The sequence below is a fragment of the Haplochromis burtoni genome, unplaced genomic scaffold (assembly GCF_018398535.1).
Source record: "Haplochromis burtoni strain Fernald_Lab_line unplaced genomic scaffold, NCSU_Asbu1 Contig_36, whole genome shotgun sequence".
In the NCBI taxonomy this organism is placed as follows: Eukaryota; Metazoa; Chordata; class Actinopteri; order Cichliformes; family Cichlidae; genus Haplochromis; species Haplochromis burtoni.
Window position 1 is genome coordinate 1253422 of NW_024582397.1, and position 17810 is coordinate 1271231.

General features: G+C 38.9%; 1 protein-coding gene across 1 annotated transcript in view; it reads left to right on the forward strand.

The window, feature by feature from the left end:
- The window catches only part of gbe1b (glucan (1,4-alpha-), branching enzyme 1b), a 96151-nt gene that overhangs the window by 42873 nt on the left and 35468 nt on the right, over nucleotides 1-17810 (forward strand). Inside the window, exons 11-12 of the mRNA XM_005926491.3 lie at nucleotides 7263-7373; nucleotides 7468-7639. Of these exons, the coding sequence (XP_005926553.1) occupies nucleotides 7263-7373; nucleotides 7468-7639 (283 nt within the window). The remainder of the gene's footprint in view (nucleotides 1-7262; nucleotides 7374-7467; nucleotides 7640-17810) is intronic.

Below are 17810 nucleotides of genomic sequence, written 5' to 3' on the forward strand. Positions count from 1 at the left end.
CACCTTTACATTTCACATTATTCATTATTCACTCTGAATGTCTGTCCTTGACGTAGCTTATGATATCAAAGCAAGGGTTATTTTTCTGTCTGTATTCAGTGCTGTTTTGATTTTTCCCAAACGATTATACAAGCTTAATAGTTAAAGAGTGCCACAAGAAAGGGTTCAGCTAGAAGGTTTATCACCCATCGCTGACTGTCAGGGTAGGTAGGCTGAATAAGAGGACGCTTATTGTCATCTATAACCAAAGACAGCTGTGCTGTGAAGATGTGCAAAAAATGCATTTTTAATTCCAACAGTGGCATTCAAATGACACTATGCAGGAAGTGATTGTTTGTAGTGTCTAAATCTGGACATTTATATTTTCCTCAGGTGGATCTCTGCCATTCAGGTTTCAATTGATTTTTATATTTTGCAGTGTAATCTAAGATTATCTATTTATTATTAAAGAAATTAAAAATAAAATGGGTCTAACAGAAATCTTTCTTTTCATAGTACATTTTCTTTAGTTATATATGCACCCCAACCCCCGGGCCGCGTGGTTTTCAGGGTTTTTATCTGTTTTTAGTGTTTATTTTTTTTAAATCATTTCTTATCATTAACTCTGTTTCCCTGGGTCTTTTCCCATGTGTTGTGAATAAATCGTCTATTTTTTTGGTACCGGTACTGGTTTTATTTTTGTTTATTTTGTTAACCGCAAGACCTTAGAGGCCGGTCCGTGAAAATATTGTCGGACATAAACTGGTCCGTGGCACAAAAAAGGTTGGGGACGGCTGATATACCGTAGATATCTTTAGCTATATACTCATTGTAGAGTTTTAATATATTGGTGACTACGATGACCTGGATGACTGAGAACCTTCACAGACTTAATATATTGGTCTACCATGAAAGCTCTGTGTTTAAAGATAAAATGTGAAATTGATGAGTTGGAGGTCGAAATGAGAAGCAGTTATTTTTTCTTGATTATTAATTGCTTTGTGGTCGTATCTTTTATTTCAATGCAATCCCACTACTAGAATAGAATTCATCAAAGATGTTAATTTCTGTTTACCTTTTTATTTATCCACGTTTTCTGTCTTATTTTTCATTATGACAAATATTGCACCAGATGATCATTGTTAGAGTTTGGTATCTCTGCTACACATATCTTCACTCACCACATATATGATACACACACAAAATTGAGAAGAACATGCAGGTGGATGCTGGGGTGATGGCAGGGTTGAATCAGCAGGAAGTGATACAGGGCTGCAGCATCACTGAGATGTCAGAGGGAGAGAGAAGGAATTTGCAGCATAGGCAACCAAATTGGGTAAGTTTGTTTGGTATATGACATGAACAAAACCAGGCATGTTACATGTGTATGATACAGCAGAGCCTGAGCTGTCTGGGAGAACTAGCTTGCAGGCTTTGGTCTATTTTTGTTTGTGCTGCATTGAGAAAAGCCTATACCCTTTACCTTTTTTTTTCCTTTTTTTTGTAAAACAGTCTTCATGTTGACTGAAGAGGTTTTACTTTTTTCGTTTTTGGTGAAGCCCACCATCAGTTATCCAATACAGCATGATGCACAGCTCTTTGCTCAGGGAAGGAAGCTCAAACAAAAAGCATGCAGAGAAAAACCTGCTGGAGGAAAGGCATTCATTAGCTTCCTGTCTGGCAGATGACGCTACAAAAGGAGCTGCGTTGTACTGTATGTCTATAGGTATCGGTCAACAGGACTTATGTACTGTATATATTTAGTATGCTAATACTCCTGATGAGTACACAACCAGTAACTCGAATTTTTTACTTAACAAAAGCAGCTTCATGGGTGCTTCCAATAACTCTTCATTATGGGCATAACTGATAACAGTATCACAGTGTTGGGTGTTAACGACGTGTTATCATACAACACTGCTTCAGACTGGATGGAAAATTCTGGGCACCAAATATTCTCATTTCTTCCACAACAACTGCTGAAGCACCCTTTAGTTTGGCACTCCAGCCCAAACTGCCACTGTGAAAGTGCTTGATGGCCCACACTGGAAAAACATTGTTTATATTTGTTCAGCCATCAGGTATGGAAGTCCATAACTATATAATATTGAAGCCAAGTAGCAGAAAGCACATACCCGCCCCACCATCCACCCAGAGACAAAATAAGGTTATTATGGATTTTATTAAATAATTTTCTTTTTTTAGTTTTTTAGCCGCAGTTGGTGACAGCACCAGCATCCCAATGAACATGGACAGGTTCAAGCAGCTATTTCTGCTTTGGAGCTCTGTGTGTGTGTGTGTGTCTGTGTGTGTGTGTGTCATCTGGAGGACTTGGATAACTTTACAGTACTTGGAACCAGCACGCAACTTCTAATTTATTTTCCTGACCCCATTTGTGCTTTATGACAGAATGTGTTTTGATGAAATCAGCAATTATTACTTTAGAAAGTACAGTTGCAATGAGTTTTCTCTGGGGATGTGTCTGTCTGTCGGGTTCAGCCAGTAGATGAACGTAGACTGTTTTTAAAAGTAATGTTTTATTTTTTTATGGGTGCACTTGAGCATTTTCAGAGAAAGTAGAGGCTTTTTTTTTTCCATTTGAGGAAAATGTCTGTATGCAGAATGCCTAAAGAGGTTGTCTGATTTAAAATTCATGTAAAACTGTGCCTTTTTAAATGTATCTGCTAGCCCACACTAGAAGGTTTATTTACTCATATTTTTGTTTGAAAAAGCAAAATATAAAGAGTCTGACCTCGGCACCGCATGCATCCTCTTGCTCTATGGTTTCTTGTGTTTCTCAGTGGGGGAAGTCAACGCATCGTTAATCAAGTCTGTCTCTCACAGCAGTGGGTTTTACTCAGTAGTAGGGATGTGGAGGTAGAGGAGAGGGGGAGAGAGAGAGAGAGATCGTCCCAGACTTGACCTTCCTCTGTGATACTTGCAATAGGCGTGCAGCAGGCAGTGCTGTACCACCGAGGTTTCACAGGATTATCCTCAGGATGCCTCTGGAGAGGTTCTTGCTGCTTTTACTTTCCAAACAATATTGCTGGCAATGCAATATTTGTTTAGATTCTTCTCCTGGTTGCAATTTTCAATTAAATTTGTTCCCTCCCTCAGGAGACTTGAAGCTGGAGGAGAGCAAGTGAGCAACGAATTTTTTTTTATTTTTTGTATTTCTGTGCAGGGAAGCATTCATATGAACATGCCTTGGTATAGTCAGTGGAGTGCACTCAGGGCTAGCCTTGCCTCTTCTCACAGAGTGTCAATTAGGGAGGGATTTGAATGGACTGAAGTGCAGCCTCCAGTGAGGTGTGTGTTGCAGAGAAGGAAGACGTGAAGCGCGGAGGGCAGGCATTCAGACAGACGGCGAGAGACAGACAGGCAGGAAGAAAGAGAGGGAAAGGGAGACAAAGACGCAGAGCAACAGAACCGTGAGCTTATTTATAGATTCACATGTGTGCACGGATGAATTTCTCTCAGTTCTTTGGCTGGGACCTCACGCTGCGTTTCGTCCTCAGCATGACTGATTGATATGACTCATTTACTTGGCTGCACAAGGCTGTTAGGACCAACAGACTGTGAAAAATTAAGATATCCTAATGAGAGGACCAGATAAGGCGCGCAGCACAAGTTTGGATGATTCGATCTGATTATCACCATAAAATGCTGTCACTCCTAATGGATAATGTTACAAAAGCCCTTTAATTTAACAAGCACCCTTCCCTCCAGCTACAGTGGATTGAGATGTAATTGAAACAATTAGAGGCGACAGAGGTAGAGGGCTCCATGGTTGCAGCTCGGATAAAAGAAGGTGACACGGAGAATTCTCCAGCAGCCCTCTGCTTCTCTCAGCTGTTCAACTCGAATGACCTCTGAGTCAATTGTTCCAATTCTTGTTTCTGTTCCTCCATTTATTTTAATTGAATGAAAATATCAGTCCGCACACCTCTGTCCTTATTAGTTTCAGGGGGAAAATCTATTTCTAGACCACATACTTTGCTCTGCCCGTCATAGCAGAAACACTTTCAATTACAATGGCTTAATAAAATTCAGACTGCCAGAAAGCAAAGATGTTGTTCAGCCTGTTTATGTAAACATGTCAGCGATTTCTTTGCCAGCCTTAAAAGGGCACCCACTCTGTCTGACCCCCTCTGCCAGTGTCACACTCTGCTTGCCTGCTTTAATGACAGCACCATTTCAGGTTCGTCCTGCTTTATTTTATTAGCTAATTGCACTCTGAGGCCACCCTTGTGTGGTGTTAACTGGCGGTGCAGGATTTCTTTAGCGAGGGCTTTTGCAGGAAAACCGTGAGGTGAGCTAACAAGTGTTTTTCAGCTGAGCGAAGCATGCCGATGAGACATTTCTGTGGGCAGAAAAGTTCATTAATTTTCAAAACAGGGAACATATAAAGATGGGATGAAATTAGCTTGATCCACTGGATTGAGAACTGCACACCTTTGTTCCCTTTTGACCTCTGGGGGCGGCACTGTATGTTCAAAGAGAGGATGTGCCCATAGCAACGCAAACTCAAACACACTTTCAGCAAATGTGATTGCAGAGAGAGCAGAGGCAGGATGCTCAGGCCAGCCACAAAATGTAAAACAAGAGCTTTACACTCACATTCCCCACCAAGTCCTTGCCAGCACTATGTGATGGTGGAAGAGAGCCTCTTGAATCAGTCACAGCATGTCTGTGACAGTGAGATGACCTCATCCTGCGCTGCAAGATTTTTTATTTTTTTTTTAATTTTATTTTTGGCTCTGCCTAATTAATCTGGGCACTCTGGTTGGCTCCTGACAGCAGGCTTGTAAAGTAAGATTTGTGCACTGCTCATTATCATTGATGAAGTGGAGTGTCAGTGGTGCCAGGAAGCTCGGCTGGTCGGGGCTGATGTGGGTGAGCTGGTGGTAGAGAAGTCGTCAACCCATTCACTTCTGTCTCTGCTCCGACAGTCCCACTCCCAGATTAATTGCTCCCAGACCACTTTTGTGGTTGAATTGAATTGTAATGATTCATAAGGAAGTGTAAAATGTCTGATTGTACGTGGATGTGGAGGCAACTAGGATGATCTCTGGGGCATATCCTGTAGATTCGGTTCTCTAGCTGTGATACTCGAGCTGGAGGTGAACAAAAAGATGCCAATCTTTTAGATTTTCATTTAGCTGATGTTTAATGTGTAATTTATAGTTGAATTTATCTGCATGTTGTGTTATTAGACCAAACCGTCCTCCCTAACAAGACACTTTGAATTAAATTAACGTTTTTTTGTTATACTCACCTCAACATGTGATATGTTTTTCTTAGGTTGACTTCCACTTCTCCCTGAAATGACTGTTTGCCTTACAATTATTATTACCATTATGTTTTCCATTATAAAGCCGTTTATTTTGTGACATTATTTTACAAATAGAACTGGGATTAAAAAAACAAACAAGAAAAACTTACTTACTTTGATTCTAAATGTTATATATTATAATGTTAAATATTATGACGGAAGTTTTTCTCTTTTCTGCCTAAATATTCAAGACCAAAGAGTACCGTAGTTTTCAGACTATAAGGCGCATTAAGTGAAACATGACAGTCAGATAAGTCGAACTTTATTCAACTCATTCACAACAACTCTCAACATTGTTGTAACACATAAAATAGAGAACATTACACTCACTTTTTCAGTTCATTCCTCTTCCACAAATCCATCAAATTCTTCATCTTCAGTGTCTGAGTTTAACAGTTGGGCGATTTCGGCATCACGCATGCCCGGATCCGTCTTGTCATTATCCGAGTAAGTCTCGTTACCGTTACTTAGCTGTTCAACGATGATTCCGGCCTTCGTGAAAGCTCGGACGACACTTGAGACTGATACCTTAGCCCAGGCATCCACGATCCAATGGCAGATAGTGGCTTAACTTGCCCGCTTCGTAAGCATCATAGCTTACCAAAGTCGTACTAAAACGTTTTTAATGCATAAGGCGCACCAGATTATAAGGTCCAATTTTTGAGAAAATCAAAGGATTTTTAAGTGCGCCTTATAGTCCGAAAAATACAGTCGTTTAAGAGTCAAAAGTACTAAACAGAAACTCTAAATGAACTACTAATAACTAATTTGTTTTGTCATCTTTAATATACATTGATCAGTGGGAAGCTTAGGTGGTAAAAATATTAGATATTGTTTGTAACTGTAAGTGACTTTTAGATGTGCTATTTGCTCAGTTTTGCGGCTGACCTCAATCCAGAGAGTAGTGGACAAGGCTTAGCTCGAGGATCAAGGCAAGCCACGAGCAGTTAAAACATCTGAGAATTTGTAGTACATGTAGATAATAAGCACCTTACTGAGGTTTTCTGGTAGCACTGGCAATGACTAATATGGCCACACAAGGCTAAGGTGAGGAGAAGTGAATGTGAACAGATGGTGATATATAGAGCGGGATAGCCTCTATTTAGGTGGACCAGCCAGTTCATCTCAGACATATTGATCGGCACAATTTACTCTCTTTACTCAGAGGATTATGGCTCTGTAGAGTAATATAAAGGTTTCCTGACATGTCAATCAGCTGTCACTGCCAATTCCACAGAGCAGACCTCAGCCTGTCACTGAAATGGGTTTTCCAACTCCCCCACCAGTCAGACAGGCTGTATGTCTATTGCCAAGGGTTCTTGGAGGGCACTTTTAGAAATGATAATGTTACTGTAGCTTTCTAGCATTTCTTATTTATTAAACCCACTCTCTGCCAACTGCAGTACATATAATTATTTCAGCTCTACTATTATTTGTTAATGGAATGGCAATTACAGCCAGTTAGTACGACTGTATAGCAACATTCTGTGGGAGGATAGGCTTTGGGTGCATGTTTTGGTGACCTCCGTGTTTGCTTCTGACCTCTGTAAATGACTCCTTTGGCAGAAAGTGTGCATGTAGGCAGGCTAGCGGAGGGGCATTGATTCCATGTTTGGATTTATTGTTGAATCCCTCCGTTTGGATGAGAGGCTCTGACCTTGCCCATCTCAGGTGGAGAGAGCTGATGCCTTACTACCCATGGGCTGTAGTGAAGTTATTAAAAACTCCATTACCACCATTCAAAGATAGACATAACTCACAGTGCGGATATAGAGATGTCAAAACAGAGATTGATCTGAGAGAGAAGTGTAACCCAGAGAAAACTCAGGAAAGGAAGAAAGACTGAACTGAAACACTGAGCTTTAGGCATCAGTCAGGGCCAGAACAGCTCTCTCAGCTACACATCTATCACACCCTTTTTCAATAACCCGTCTCTGTCACTGTTTAGATCCTGAAGGAGTTAAAGGATGAGGACTGGAACATAGGCAATATCGTCCACACACTGACCAACAGGCGATATGGAGAGAAGTGCATAGCTTATGCCGAAAGTCACGATCAGGTAAACTTTTCTACAACGTCTTGTGTTGTGCCAGTGAAGTCTGCATTAGTTCAGCGTGAACGTATGAATAATGAAACACGGACTGCCTTTGCAGGCTCTGGTTGGCGATAAGAGCCTGGCCTTCTGGCTGATGGACAAGGAGATGTACACCAACATGAGCTCCCTGATCCCCATGACAGCCATCATAGACCGTGGCATGCAGCTGCATAAGATGATCCGCCTCATCACTCATGGCCTGGGTGGAGAAGGCTACCTCAACTTCATGGGTGAGTCACCATGCTAATCCATAAAAGCTAACATTTCATGGATTTTATATGCCAGATTTATATTTTAAGCAGGCTTTAAGAAATATTGCATTGAACTTGTTATCTTTAACAAGATTCTTTTTCGTGTCATGTAGTATAGTTCTGTTATTTTTATTGTACTTTTTTTTTATAACAATCATAGCAAATTCAAACCTTTAAAATCTTCAAATATTCCTTGCCGTTTATTCAAACATGACAGCTTAAAGATTTCTAATATGCTTCGCAGGTCATATGAGAGTGAGTTTGCATAACTAAATACAATATGTATGTCATATAAATTCTCATTTTTACATAAGATAAAATAAAACAGACTACATGACATCTTGCTACTTGATTAGGCAATATTGTTAGATAATCATACCACATAACAACATGGTTCAGCTAACATTGAAATGCTGAACAGTCAAGAGGTGATGAAGGTCATGATTGTGAGGCAGCACCCCTCTGTTTGGCTCATTTTTTATTAAAACGGCGAGGAGAATCATTTCAGATCCCCCTCATGCACCGCATTCTTCCTGAATTTGAACTTCTTCCCTCAGGCAGACACAACAATCCCTTAGTGTTCACCGAACAGATATAAATACGCATTTATTCTCCTGTCCATCCAAGTGTTACGCAGGCAACAAGCAGTAAGAGGCTTTAGGATAAATATTTAATTGATAAGGTTATCCCTACCTAGTGCTGTTATTACTCTAGCTACAGTTATTTTCTGTATACCCTTGTAGCATACTGTGCTTTTTTGTTTGAGCGTGAAATAGAAAATAAATAAATAAATGAATTCTTTTTACCATTTCAATAATGAAAATGCAAATTCATCAAGGCTAAAAATAACTCGATGAATTTTTCATTCGGGGAAAGTGCTCATTTATATGGTTTGTTGTATTTCTTTCATGGAGCTGAAGTAGCTTGCTGCCAATAAGTCAAGGCCGATGATAAGCATCAAAGGGCCATTTTGAAGTGGGGCTGACATCGCTTTGCTGACTTGATCATAAAATACAGGGCAAAAGCCGTCAAACAGGTCCCCTCCCCTTTGCTCAAATGGAGTCGGTTCTCAGTCATTGTTGAAATGCTCTTCATTTTCAACTCATCGTCTGAGCCAGGGGCATGACTTTGTCAAGGCCTGCTGGTAAAGATAATAAAGTGATAATTAATGATGATGGAAGTTGACCTTGGTTCAAAGGAAAGGATTTCCTTGAACGTGCCACTCACTAGCTTAATGTAAATACTGCTTGTACGTGTGATCCAAAGCATTTTAGCTCCACCTGGTGACCAGGTGCTCAGGTCAAACAATAAAACAATTCCTGTGCTGACCATTTGAATTTGTTATCAATCCCTGTTCACCAAGATGTCCAATTTTTACCTCGGGAAAAGACTGTCGACTTCTGATAAGTGGATTGATGTGCTTGTTGAAAAGAAGCACAGTCAAAACAGCTGTTCTCAATGGACAATCATAACAGGGCAGTCCATAATGATTAGGATGTCAGAAAAGACAACTGCAGGACAGTTGATAGTAATTATATCTGATTCTCTGGCTAAAGTATAGCTCAGAGGCACTCGTTGCTGCACTCTTGGCGCTTGTCTCGCATGGATTTTGCTGCCACGTTTACTTTCAACCACTCTGGCAGTTTCAGAATCACGGTGAGTTGATGAGACAAAACAATACTTGAAAAGTCGATTTGACGGTGATTTCATTAACTCAATCACTCTTTTGTGGCAAATACTACAAAATTTGCTCACTTGCTATCCCGGCCTAAACCCACCCACGGAGCAATTTTCCATTGATTAGAGGTCGGAATGGTGCATCGATGTGTGGACTCAAAGTGGGTTAAATTTTAGTTCAAAAGGGAAAGTTTAGCAGACATCTAAATCACACCTAGCTGTTGTGTGAACACAATTTCAACAGCTTTACATTGAAACACTGTTGCCTCACAGCAACAAGGTTGTGGGTTGAAATTAGATAAATAGTAAGAGATATAGATATATAGAGAGAGATGGTGTGGAGCACCCATTATTTTGTTGTACATGTATTCAAAGAATAATTTATATTCAAAGGATTTTACAACAGTTTAGGAGTTAGATCTGTTTTTTATACACAGACCTCTGTTTTCAGAGGCTCAAAAGTAATTCAACAAGCTTACAGTGTTTTAAGTATAAGGACTGGATTTAATCCCTGAATGAAAGTCTGCCCTAAGTCTAGAACCCATGGACGTCACCAAATGCTGTGTTTTCTCCTTTGAGTTCCTCTAATAAGCCTTAACTGCAGTCACCTTCAGTTCCTGCTCTTTTGTTTGTGTTTGCTGCATATTTGGCTGAGATCAGGTGACTGACTTGGTTATTGAAAAATATCCCATTTCTCCTTGAGAAACTCAAGGCAAAGAAATACTGTGGGCCATTGTCCATTTGTACTAAGAAGCACCATACAGTCAGTTTTGTTGCATTTGGCTGAATCTGAGCCAGGACTACAGCGGTCAAGAAATTGACTCTCAGATACAAATCATTACTAAAAATTGCTATCGGATTAGATGGACTCATTTGCAACAGTATCGATTTGAACAGCGCAGTCTTCGCCTCCTCCAGCTGATACACAGCTTCGCACAGCACCTGCATTCAGGCAGGTACGTGGCTCTTCCACTCAGTAGCAGCAGAAGTAGTTTACATTCACTGACACTTAACAGTGCTTTAGAAGGAATTTTGAGAAGTCAGTGAAGCTCCCAGTTCATTGTAGTACTAAAGAGCTTTCATGTATTTGCACTACGTCAGCTAACTTAAAAAATAGTCTCGTCATTTAAGTTATTGTTTTGTATTGTTCTAATAAAAATAAAATGAATAATGCCTCTTAATTTTTGGTATGTATGGTATAGAGTATTTTCCTGGGTATCAGTATTGCACTTGTACTGATGAATGTAAGATTTCTGCTACTTCAGCAGTCCCATCATTAATAAGCAATAGTGACCCAGTTCTGCTGGCAGCCATACAGCCCATGCCGGCACACTGCTTCCTCCATGTTTGACAGATGATCCAGTATGAGTCAAATCATGACTTTTTCCTTTCCTTCTCCATATTTTTCTCTTCCCATCATTCTAGTTAATCTGGGTTTCATCTTTACAAGGCATTTTTTCAGAACTGTGCAGGCTCTTTTAGAGATGTTTTTTGGTGAACTTTAAATTAAACTTCTTAAGCTTAAGTGTAACCAGTGGGTTTGCACCTTGTTGTAAACTCACTGTATTTTCAGTCATGAAAACATCTCTTGTTTTCAAAGATAGACTTACCACCTGAGAGTGTTCTTGAGTGGGCTAGATGTTGTGAAGGGTGATTTCTCAACCATTGAAATAAATCTATCGCCATGCACTTTAGTTGTTTTCATTGGTCTTTCTGGCCTTTTTGTGTTGCTTATTATTATTATTATTATTATTATTATTATTATTATTAATAATAATAATAATAATAATAATAATAATAATAATAATAATAATAATAATAATGATGTACCTTATTACATCAAAATTAGTTTTTAGCTCATATTGAAAGTTCCAGTGGAAAGCTACCAGATACAAGTTTAACACCTTAAGGTCTTTGAGATGACATGCCAATATTAAGGGAACTGGAATTTCATTTGTGTTAAAAGTGGCACGCCAGAAAATCATAACCTCAAGCAAATAATTTCATATCACAGGCATAGATATTTGTTGTGTTGCACACAATTAAATTAATCACTGTTGATAGATAATTTGACAAACTTCATTTTCCAAATTGTTATAATTGTTGCTATAAAATTGGTGCAACTTTGATTCCATTTGTCATGCTAATCTGTCAGCCACAGAGGTTGTAGCATCACTGCTTTGAAAGTGACCAAGCACAATAGTGGATGTTTTTTTGTTTTATTTTGTTTTATTTTTTTAACCAACCAAGCAAGTGGAATTCCTCTTGAAGGGTTGAGCTGTATGCGGCAGTGTTAATCTGCTGTAGCACTTGCCAACCAGACAATCTGCCCTGTGTGGTGACTGCTTCTTTGTGAGCTTGGCTGCTGAGTTCCACACATGCATATTGTTAAATCTACCTGGAATTTAATTGTACAAGTTCCAAAGAACACTCTCACCTGTGAAAGGAAATTATTTTCTTGTGACTATGTTTTCTTTTGACACAAATGTCAGTCCATAGAACAGATCTCACCTGACCATAAAACTGTTTACAACCCACCTGACGAAATAGTTTTCATTATCTGAAAATGGGGAACTGTAATTCCTAATTATTTAACCCCTTGATTTGAACCTGGAAGTCTACACTTCACACATTATTCATTTTTAAAAATAAATAAATAATGTATGGTAAGTAATTGTTTACATAGGCAAAATTACAAAAACCTATTAACCTAACTGTATATGTCCATAACAGAATTACTTTCACCAGCACTGGCTCACACTAGTTGGATGGTCTATATGTCCAATTAACCCCACACAGGGAGTCAATTTGGTTGTCACATAATTGCATTACAATTGCTCAAAAGGTAAGGAGTCCAGAAATCCTTTTGACAGGAATTTTCAGAAATGATGGGAAACACAAAGCTAGCTGGCTATATCTGTTTTGACTGTGTCCCAGAAGCTACACCTATAACATTGGGCCTTAATACATTTTATATGGGTGATTTAAAAACAAGAAAATATGCTTATACAATGAGGAAAGAAATGGCTGTAGACATCAAAACAGTCACCAGACAGTAAATTATTTTTATTTATTTACTTTTTTTTTTTTTGCTCTGTGGCATTTTAACATAGATATTGGCATTTGAAGCTCTGTATAATCCGTCATGAACGTTAGCCACATCTTCAACTGAAAACAGTCGGGCTGAATTAATGATACACAAGTCATTATTTTGTTGTCCTCTATATTGATTACATTATGCAAACATTTACAGTGTATGTTGGAATAAAATTACTCTAGCTCTAGACTAAAAATGACAATCTTAATAATTGAAGTCACAAGTTCGCAAATCTGGAGTTCAGTCAGTAAATCAACATTGAAGGTGAAAGTTAGAATTGGATATAAATATAGCTAAACCAGTCTTCTTTTCATAAGAGGCGGATGTGACTGTGGACTGAAAAAGAAAATCGTCTTAGGAGACTTATTACTGAGATCTGACGGTTTTCATAAAGGCAGGAGGTTCAAGAGTATTTTCAAAGAAGGTTGAAGTCATCCACATTTAAATGACCTGTATATAAGTGGAGCTGATACCATGTACAATAGTATTTTGAGTATTCTCAACCCGGCAAAAGGCTTCAAAAGAGTCATTTGCGTATATGCACATGCTTAAAGATAAAAATGAAATCTCCCTATTGAAAATTGTTAGTTATTTGATTTTCTAAATTTAGAGTTTGCAGAATTAGACAAGTGAGACAAACCCAGAATTCAAACTTAAATGTAAACCGTTCTGTCAAGTCGAGACAATCCAGTCAAGTAAAGCTCAGTGGTTTGAAGAGCAGATATATGAAAGAAGGCCAGTATAAAGGAAGCAGAGAAAGAAATATTGTTCTCTTTTGAAAACTGCTGTCAGGCTGACTAAAATAATTCTGCTATCACATTATGATAAGTAATAGTGGGTGAAAGTGTTTTCAAAAGAACATAAAATGAGGGAGCTGATGAAACATGAAAGTCTACAAAAACACAAGACGCTGAAGTTGATTATTACGAACTTTTCCAAGTTCAGACCAGTAGACGAGTGGTAGAAAATGCTCGGGACAAAAAATATCAAGTAAATCTGAGATGACACACCGTGTCAATGGATCAATGATGGCAGAGTCATTTAGCCAGTGCTGAGCAAGAGCAAATTGTTTGAGCAAGCAAATCAATTTGAAGTGCCTAGACTAGAAAAACCCATTTATTTACTCATGACCAAAAGCAAACACTACACAGCAAGAGGACAAAGGGAGCATCCGCATTTGAGGGGCTCAGAGATGGATACTGTAAAGGATGTTGGAGCGTGAGTGACATTAAAGCACCAAGTGGCGTGGCAGTAATGAAACGCTTGAGTGGTTTTATCATTACATCAGCAGGGACAAAATGGAAGTGCTCTAACTTCCTGACTTTCAGTGCTCACAGAGACTTAAGATAACCTTGCAGATTTACAGTCTAAATTATTGAGCTAAAACTTCTCCGAGCACTTTGCATTCATAGAGAGCTACAATGCAACAGGCAACTATTATACTGCAGCCTTGGACAATGAATTGAAAACCAGCTCTTTCTCCTCATACATTTCAAATACATAATCCCACTGAGAGCTAAATGTGCTTTGAGGCCTGTGGTTCGGGATGAATGTGCCAGTCCCATCCCTGCTGTTGGACCAGTAAAGCTTATTTAATGTGCAAACTTGGAGCAGGAGTGCATATTAACACAGTAACAAGAAATCAATCTAGCAGGTGCAAATAATCATTGCATCATGTCTAGCTTTGTTTTATTTATTTATTTTATTGTATTGCATCTAAAACCTTCTGTGACTCGCCTTCTGATCTCTTCTGATTCACTCATTGATCTTACTTTGCCAGAATCCCTCCAATGGAAAACAGATTGATCCTTGGCTGCTTCTTGGGCTGCTAATTACTGAGGGGACTGTGTCACTGTCAAGCCCTTATCTGATGCAGAGCTGTGTAGAGGAGTAATGGAACGTGCCACCTGAAAAGCTGCCTGACATAACCTTGTGTAAACATAGTTGCCCTCAATTAATCATATCATTGTTAGGGCCTCCATGAGCTTTCTGACACTGTTCCAGCATTAAGTATGTGTATAAAGTCTTGCCTTAGTACAACTGCTTACATATACCTTTTCTTAAAACATTTAAAGGTTATAATATAAAAATATTTAAGTATTAGATATTTATAAATTTCCATCAACCCACTTATCCCATTCAGGGTTGCATGAGACTGAAGCTTATTCCAGCTGCATCTAGTAAAGTCTATCTATTGCCATTAGCATTTATAATATCTAATAAATGAAAAATGTAATGGTCAAGAAGAAACAGGAGAAACACCCTTCAACCATGCAAGTGTTGTAACAGAAAAATACATATAAATGACACTGGGGAAGACAGGAACAGAGCAGTTATGTGCTCGTTACCAGTGTTGGTTAAGTTACTTGAAAAAAGTCATTAGTAACAAATTACTTATTACTTCTTCAAAAAGTAATTCCGCTACTTTACTGATAACTAAGTAACTACTTATTTCAAAAGTAAGTAGTTTCTTAGTTACTTTTTAAAAACACGATACACAACCTGAATAGGTAATAAAGCAATAGACCTTTGAGACCAATTCTACTTTCTCTGCATAATCCATCATATAAATTGCAATCAAATGAAAAAGTCTCTTTTTAAAACTTGTTTTATTAGTTTTAATCTTTTAACTTTATGGACACTGCATCAAGCAAAAATGTAATTATATGCAACAGACTTTGACTTGAAGAAATTTGTTTAACATTTAAACCTATTTTCTGCATATTCCAGCATATAAAATAAATTTTTTTTGTTTTTACACTCACTCTTTCAAATAAATGCAAGTAAAACACAGCAGAAAATAAATAAAATCAAAGACTCTGCGCCACTAAGTCCTGTCGCTCTTAAATGTATTTTTCTATTACTTTTTCTAATCTATTACTTTTTTGCAATAGTTATCCCTTACTTTACTCGTTACTTGAAAAAAGTAATCAGATTACAGTAACCCATTACTTGTAAGGCGTTACTCCCTAACTCTGCTCATTACCTTATGGTGAGTTGCATCAGATGGCGGGGGAGGATGTCAGCATTGATGGCACACCCAAACAGTTATGGGCGTAAGATGATTGGCACCTGACGTGGTGGCAACTGAGCCAGAGCCAGGTGGAAACCAGAGGTAAAGGGAGCCAGCAGGCTGAAGGAGGAGTCCTGTGAAGCTTGGATGGCTTGTGGTTCTGGAGTTGGGTGTGGGAATTCAGTTCTGGGAAACCATGAAGAAAGCGGATGAGATGGTGTTGCTGACTTCAACTGAGGGTGTAGTGGGGTGGTGGAAAGACTACTTCTGTGCTGTGCCGTCTTCAGGTCAAGCATAGTCTGGGGACAAAAGGGATTACTTGGCAACTACTCAAACCTTCTGGGTGTTATAGGGCTGTCTTGTTTGACATGCCTCTGTGACATTGCATGGAAGTTAGGATTAGTATCTCTGGATTGGCCGACTGGGGTGGCAATTTTCCTTTTCAAGAAAGAGGGCTGGACGGTATGTTCCAAATTTAGTTGTATCCCACTCTTTAGCCTCCCTGGGATGGTCTACGGCAGGGTACCGGAAAGTAGAGTCTATCTATTAGTTGAACCTTGCATGCAGCAGGACCAATACAGTTATCGTCCCAGTTGTGGAACACTGAACCAGCTTTCTATGTTTTTCAGAGTATTAAAGGGTATTGCGAAGTTTACCCAACAAATCTAGATTTGCTTTGTGGTATTATCCTTGTAGGTAATCCATCTATATAATACTAAAACACGTCTCCATATTTTATATGAGACAGCGTGCCTTTCATACGTTATTAGGATTTTGTTTATCTGTGTATTAAATGGTAAATGGCATGTATTTGTATAGCGCTTTACTAGTCCCTAAGGACCCCAAAGCGCTTTACACATCCAGTCATCCACCCATTCACACACACATTCACACACTAGTGATGGCAAGCTACATTGTGGCTTATTAGGGTGAGAATCCATCATATTTCATCCTTGAACAGAATGTGCTATCTGGTTTATTTCAGCTGTGAGGAGGTAGAGGAAGGTGATTATCATGGTGATTAATGCGGGCATATGGGAGGAACTTTGCCGTGTTATCGTAGAAGAGAGGAAAATGATTACCTAATGGAGGTGTGTCTAATGTGTTTCTTTAAAGCTGAAATCAAAGAAGAGTCAAAAGCTTCCACAGGTTACTGAATCAATTTCTCCAGGAAACCAATCATCTCCACTAGACTTTATAAAATAATAACACTGGAAAACTGAAAGTAAATAGGCAAAAGAGGCATGTGCACTTATCCCGTTAATGAATGTAGCTCTTTCAAGAGTTTTTATCAAAGCACCAGCCAGTATCCCGGCTTTTGCTGTCTAGGACAGAGCTTAGCAGGCAGATCACGTTTTTTTTTCCTCTTTCTCTAACCCTGGTGTTTTGTGCATGCAGGTGTTTGAACGTGCCCTCGCTGCTTCCATATGGCACCCACGCTGCCAGAGGAAAAAAGTATGACAAAGAAAAGCTTAATGCTGCTGGCTTATAAATAAAAAGCAATTCATACCGAAACATTTTCTCAAAGTTAGTAAAATATTATGCATTTCTGGGAAGATTTCTGTTGTATGTTGTATTTGTGCAGTTTGTGGCAATAAATTAAGTCACATGATGCTGAAATATTGCAAGTGCAGCCTGGTGCAAGCGCTTCTTTAGATTATTTTTTTCCACTTGTGCTTTCACTAATGCTTTCTCATCCCAGCATGTAATATAATGCCATCTTGCCAGATGCCTCCTGCATCTCCCCATTACGCGCAAGGTGTCCTTTGGCGTTGGTGCCTTGATGCATCGGCAGTATTGGCTGCTTAGCGATAATGGTGCTATTTAAGATACCTAAGTTAGAAGGGTGTCAGTGGTCTAAGTTGCAATTGACTGTGGTCCCCTTCCTATTGGGACCTTTGTGTTTGGGGCTTTATATGCTTTATTTTTACTTGCTTTTTACTTTCACATTGACTCGCTTATCAGGTTTAGGCATTAGACAGCTACCTTATAAGGGTATAGAGATTAAGTCACCTTGGTATTATACCCCAGGGATGAGAATGAGTCCTGAGAGCTATGGTTAAGTTCTTTCTGTCTGAAACAGAAATTTAATCCATTGTTTCCTTTGGGTTCTATTCCATTTAGGGTTCACTGTTATTTCTTATAAGCAGACCAAGAGGTGTACACACAAAGTTATCATTCATTTCACAGTTTTGGTGATCTGTTGTGCATCATCTACTGTATGGTACATCTTTGCTGATAATGCGAAAACCAAATATATATTTTTTGCATTAACTTCAACATCATATTTACTGATTCACATTGTTTGTGAGTCTGTAAACATCGAAAAACTATTGGAAAACCGTCAAGTTATGTGCAACATT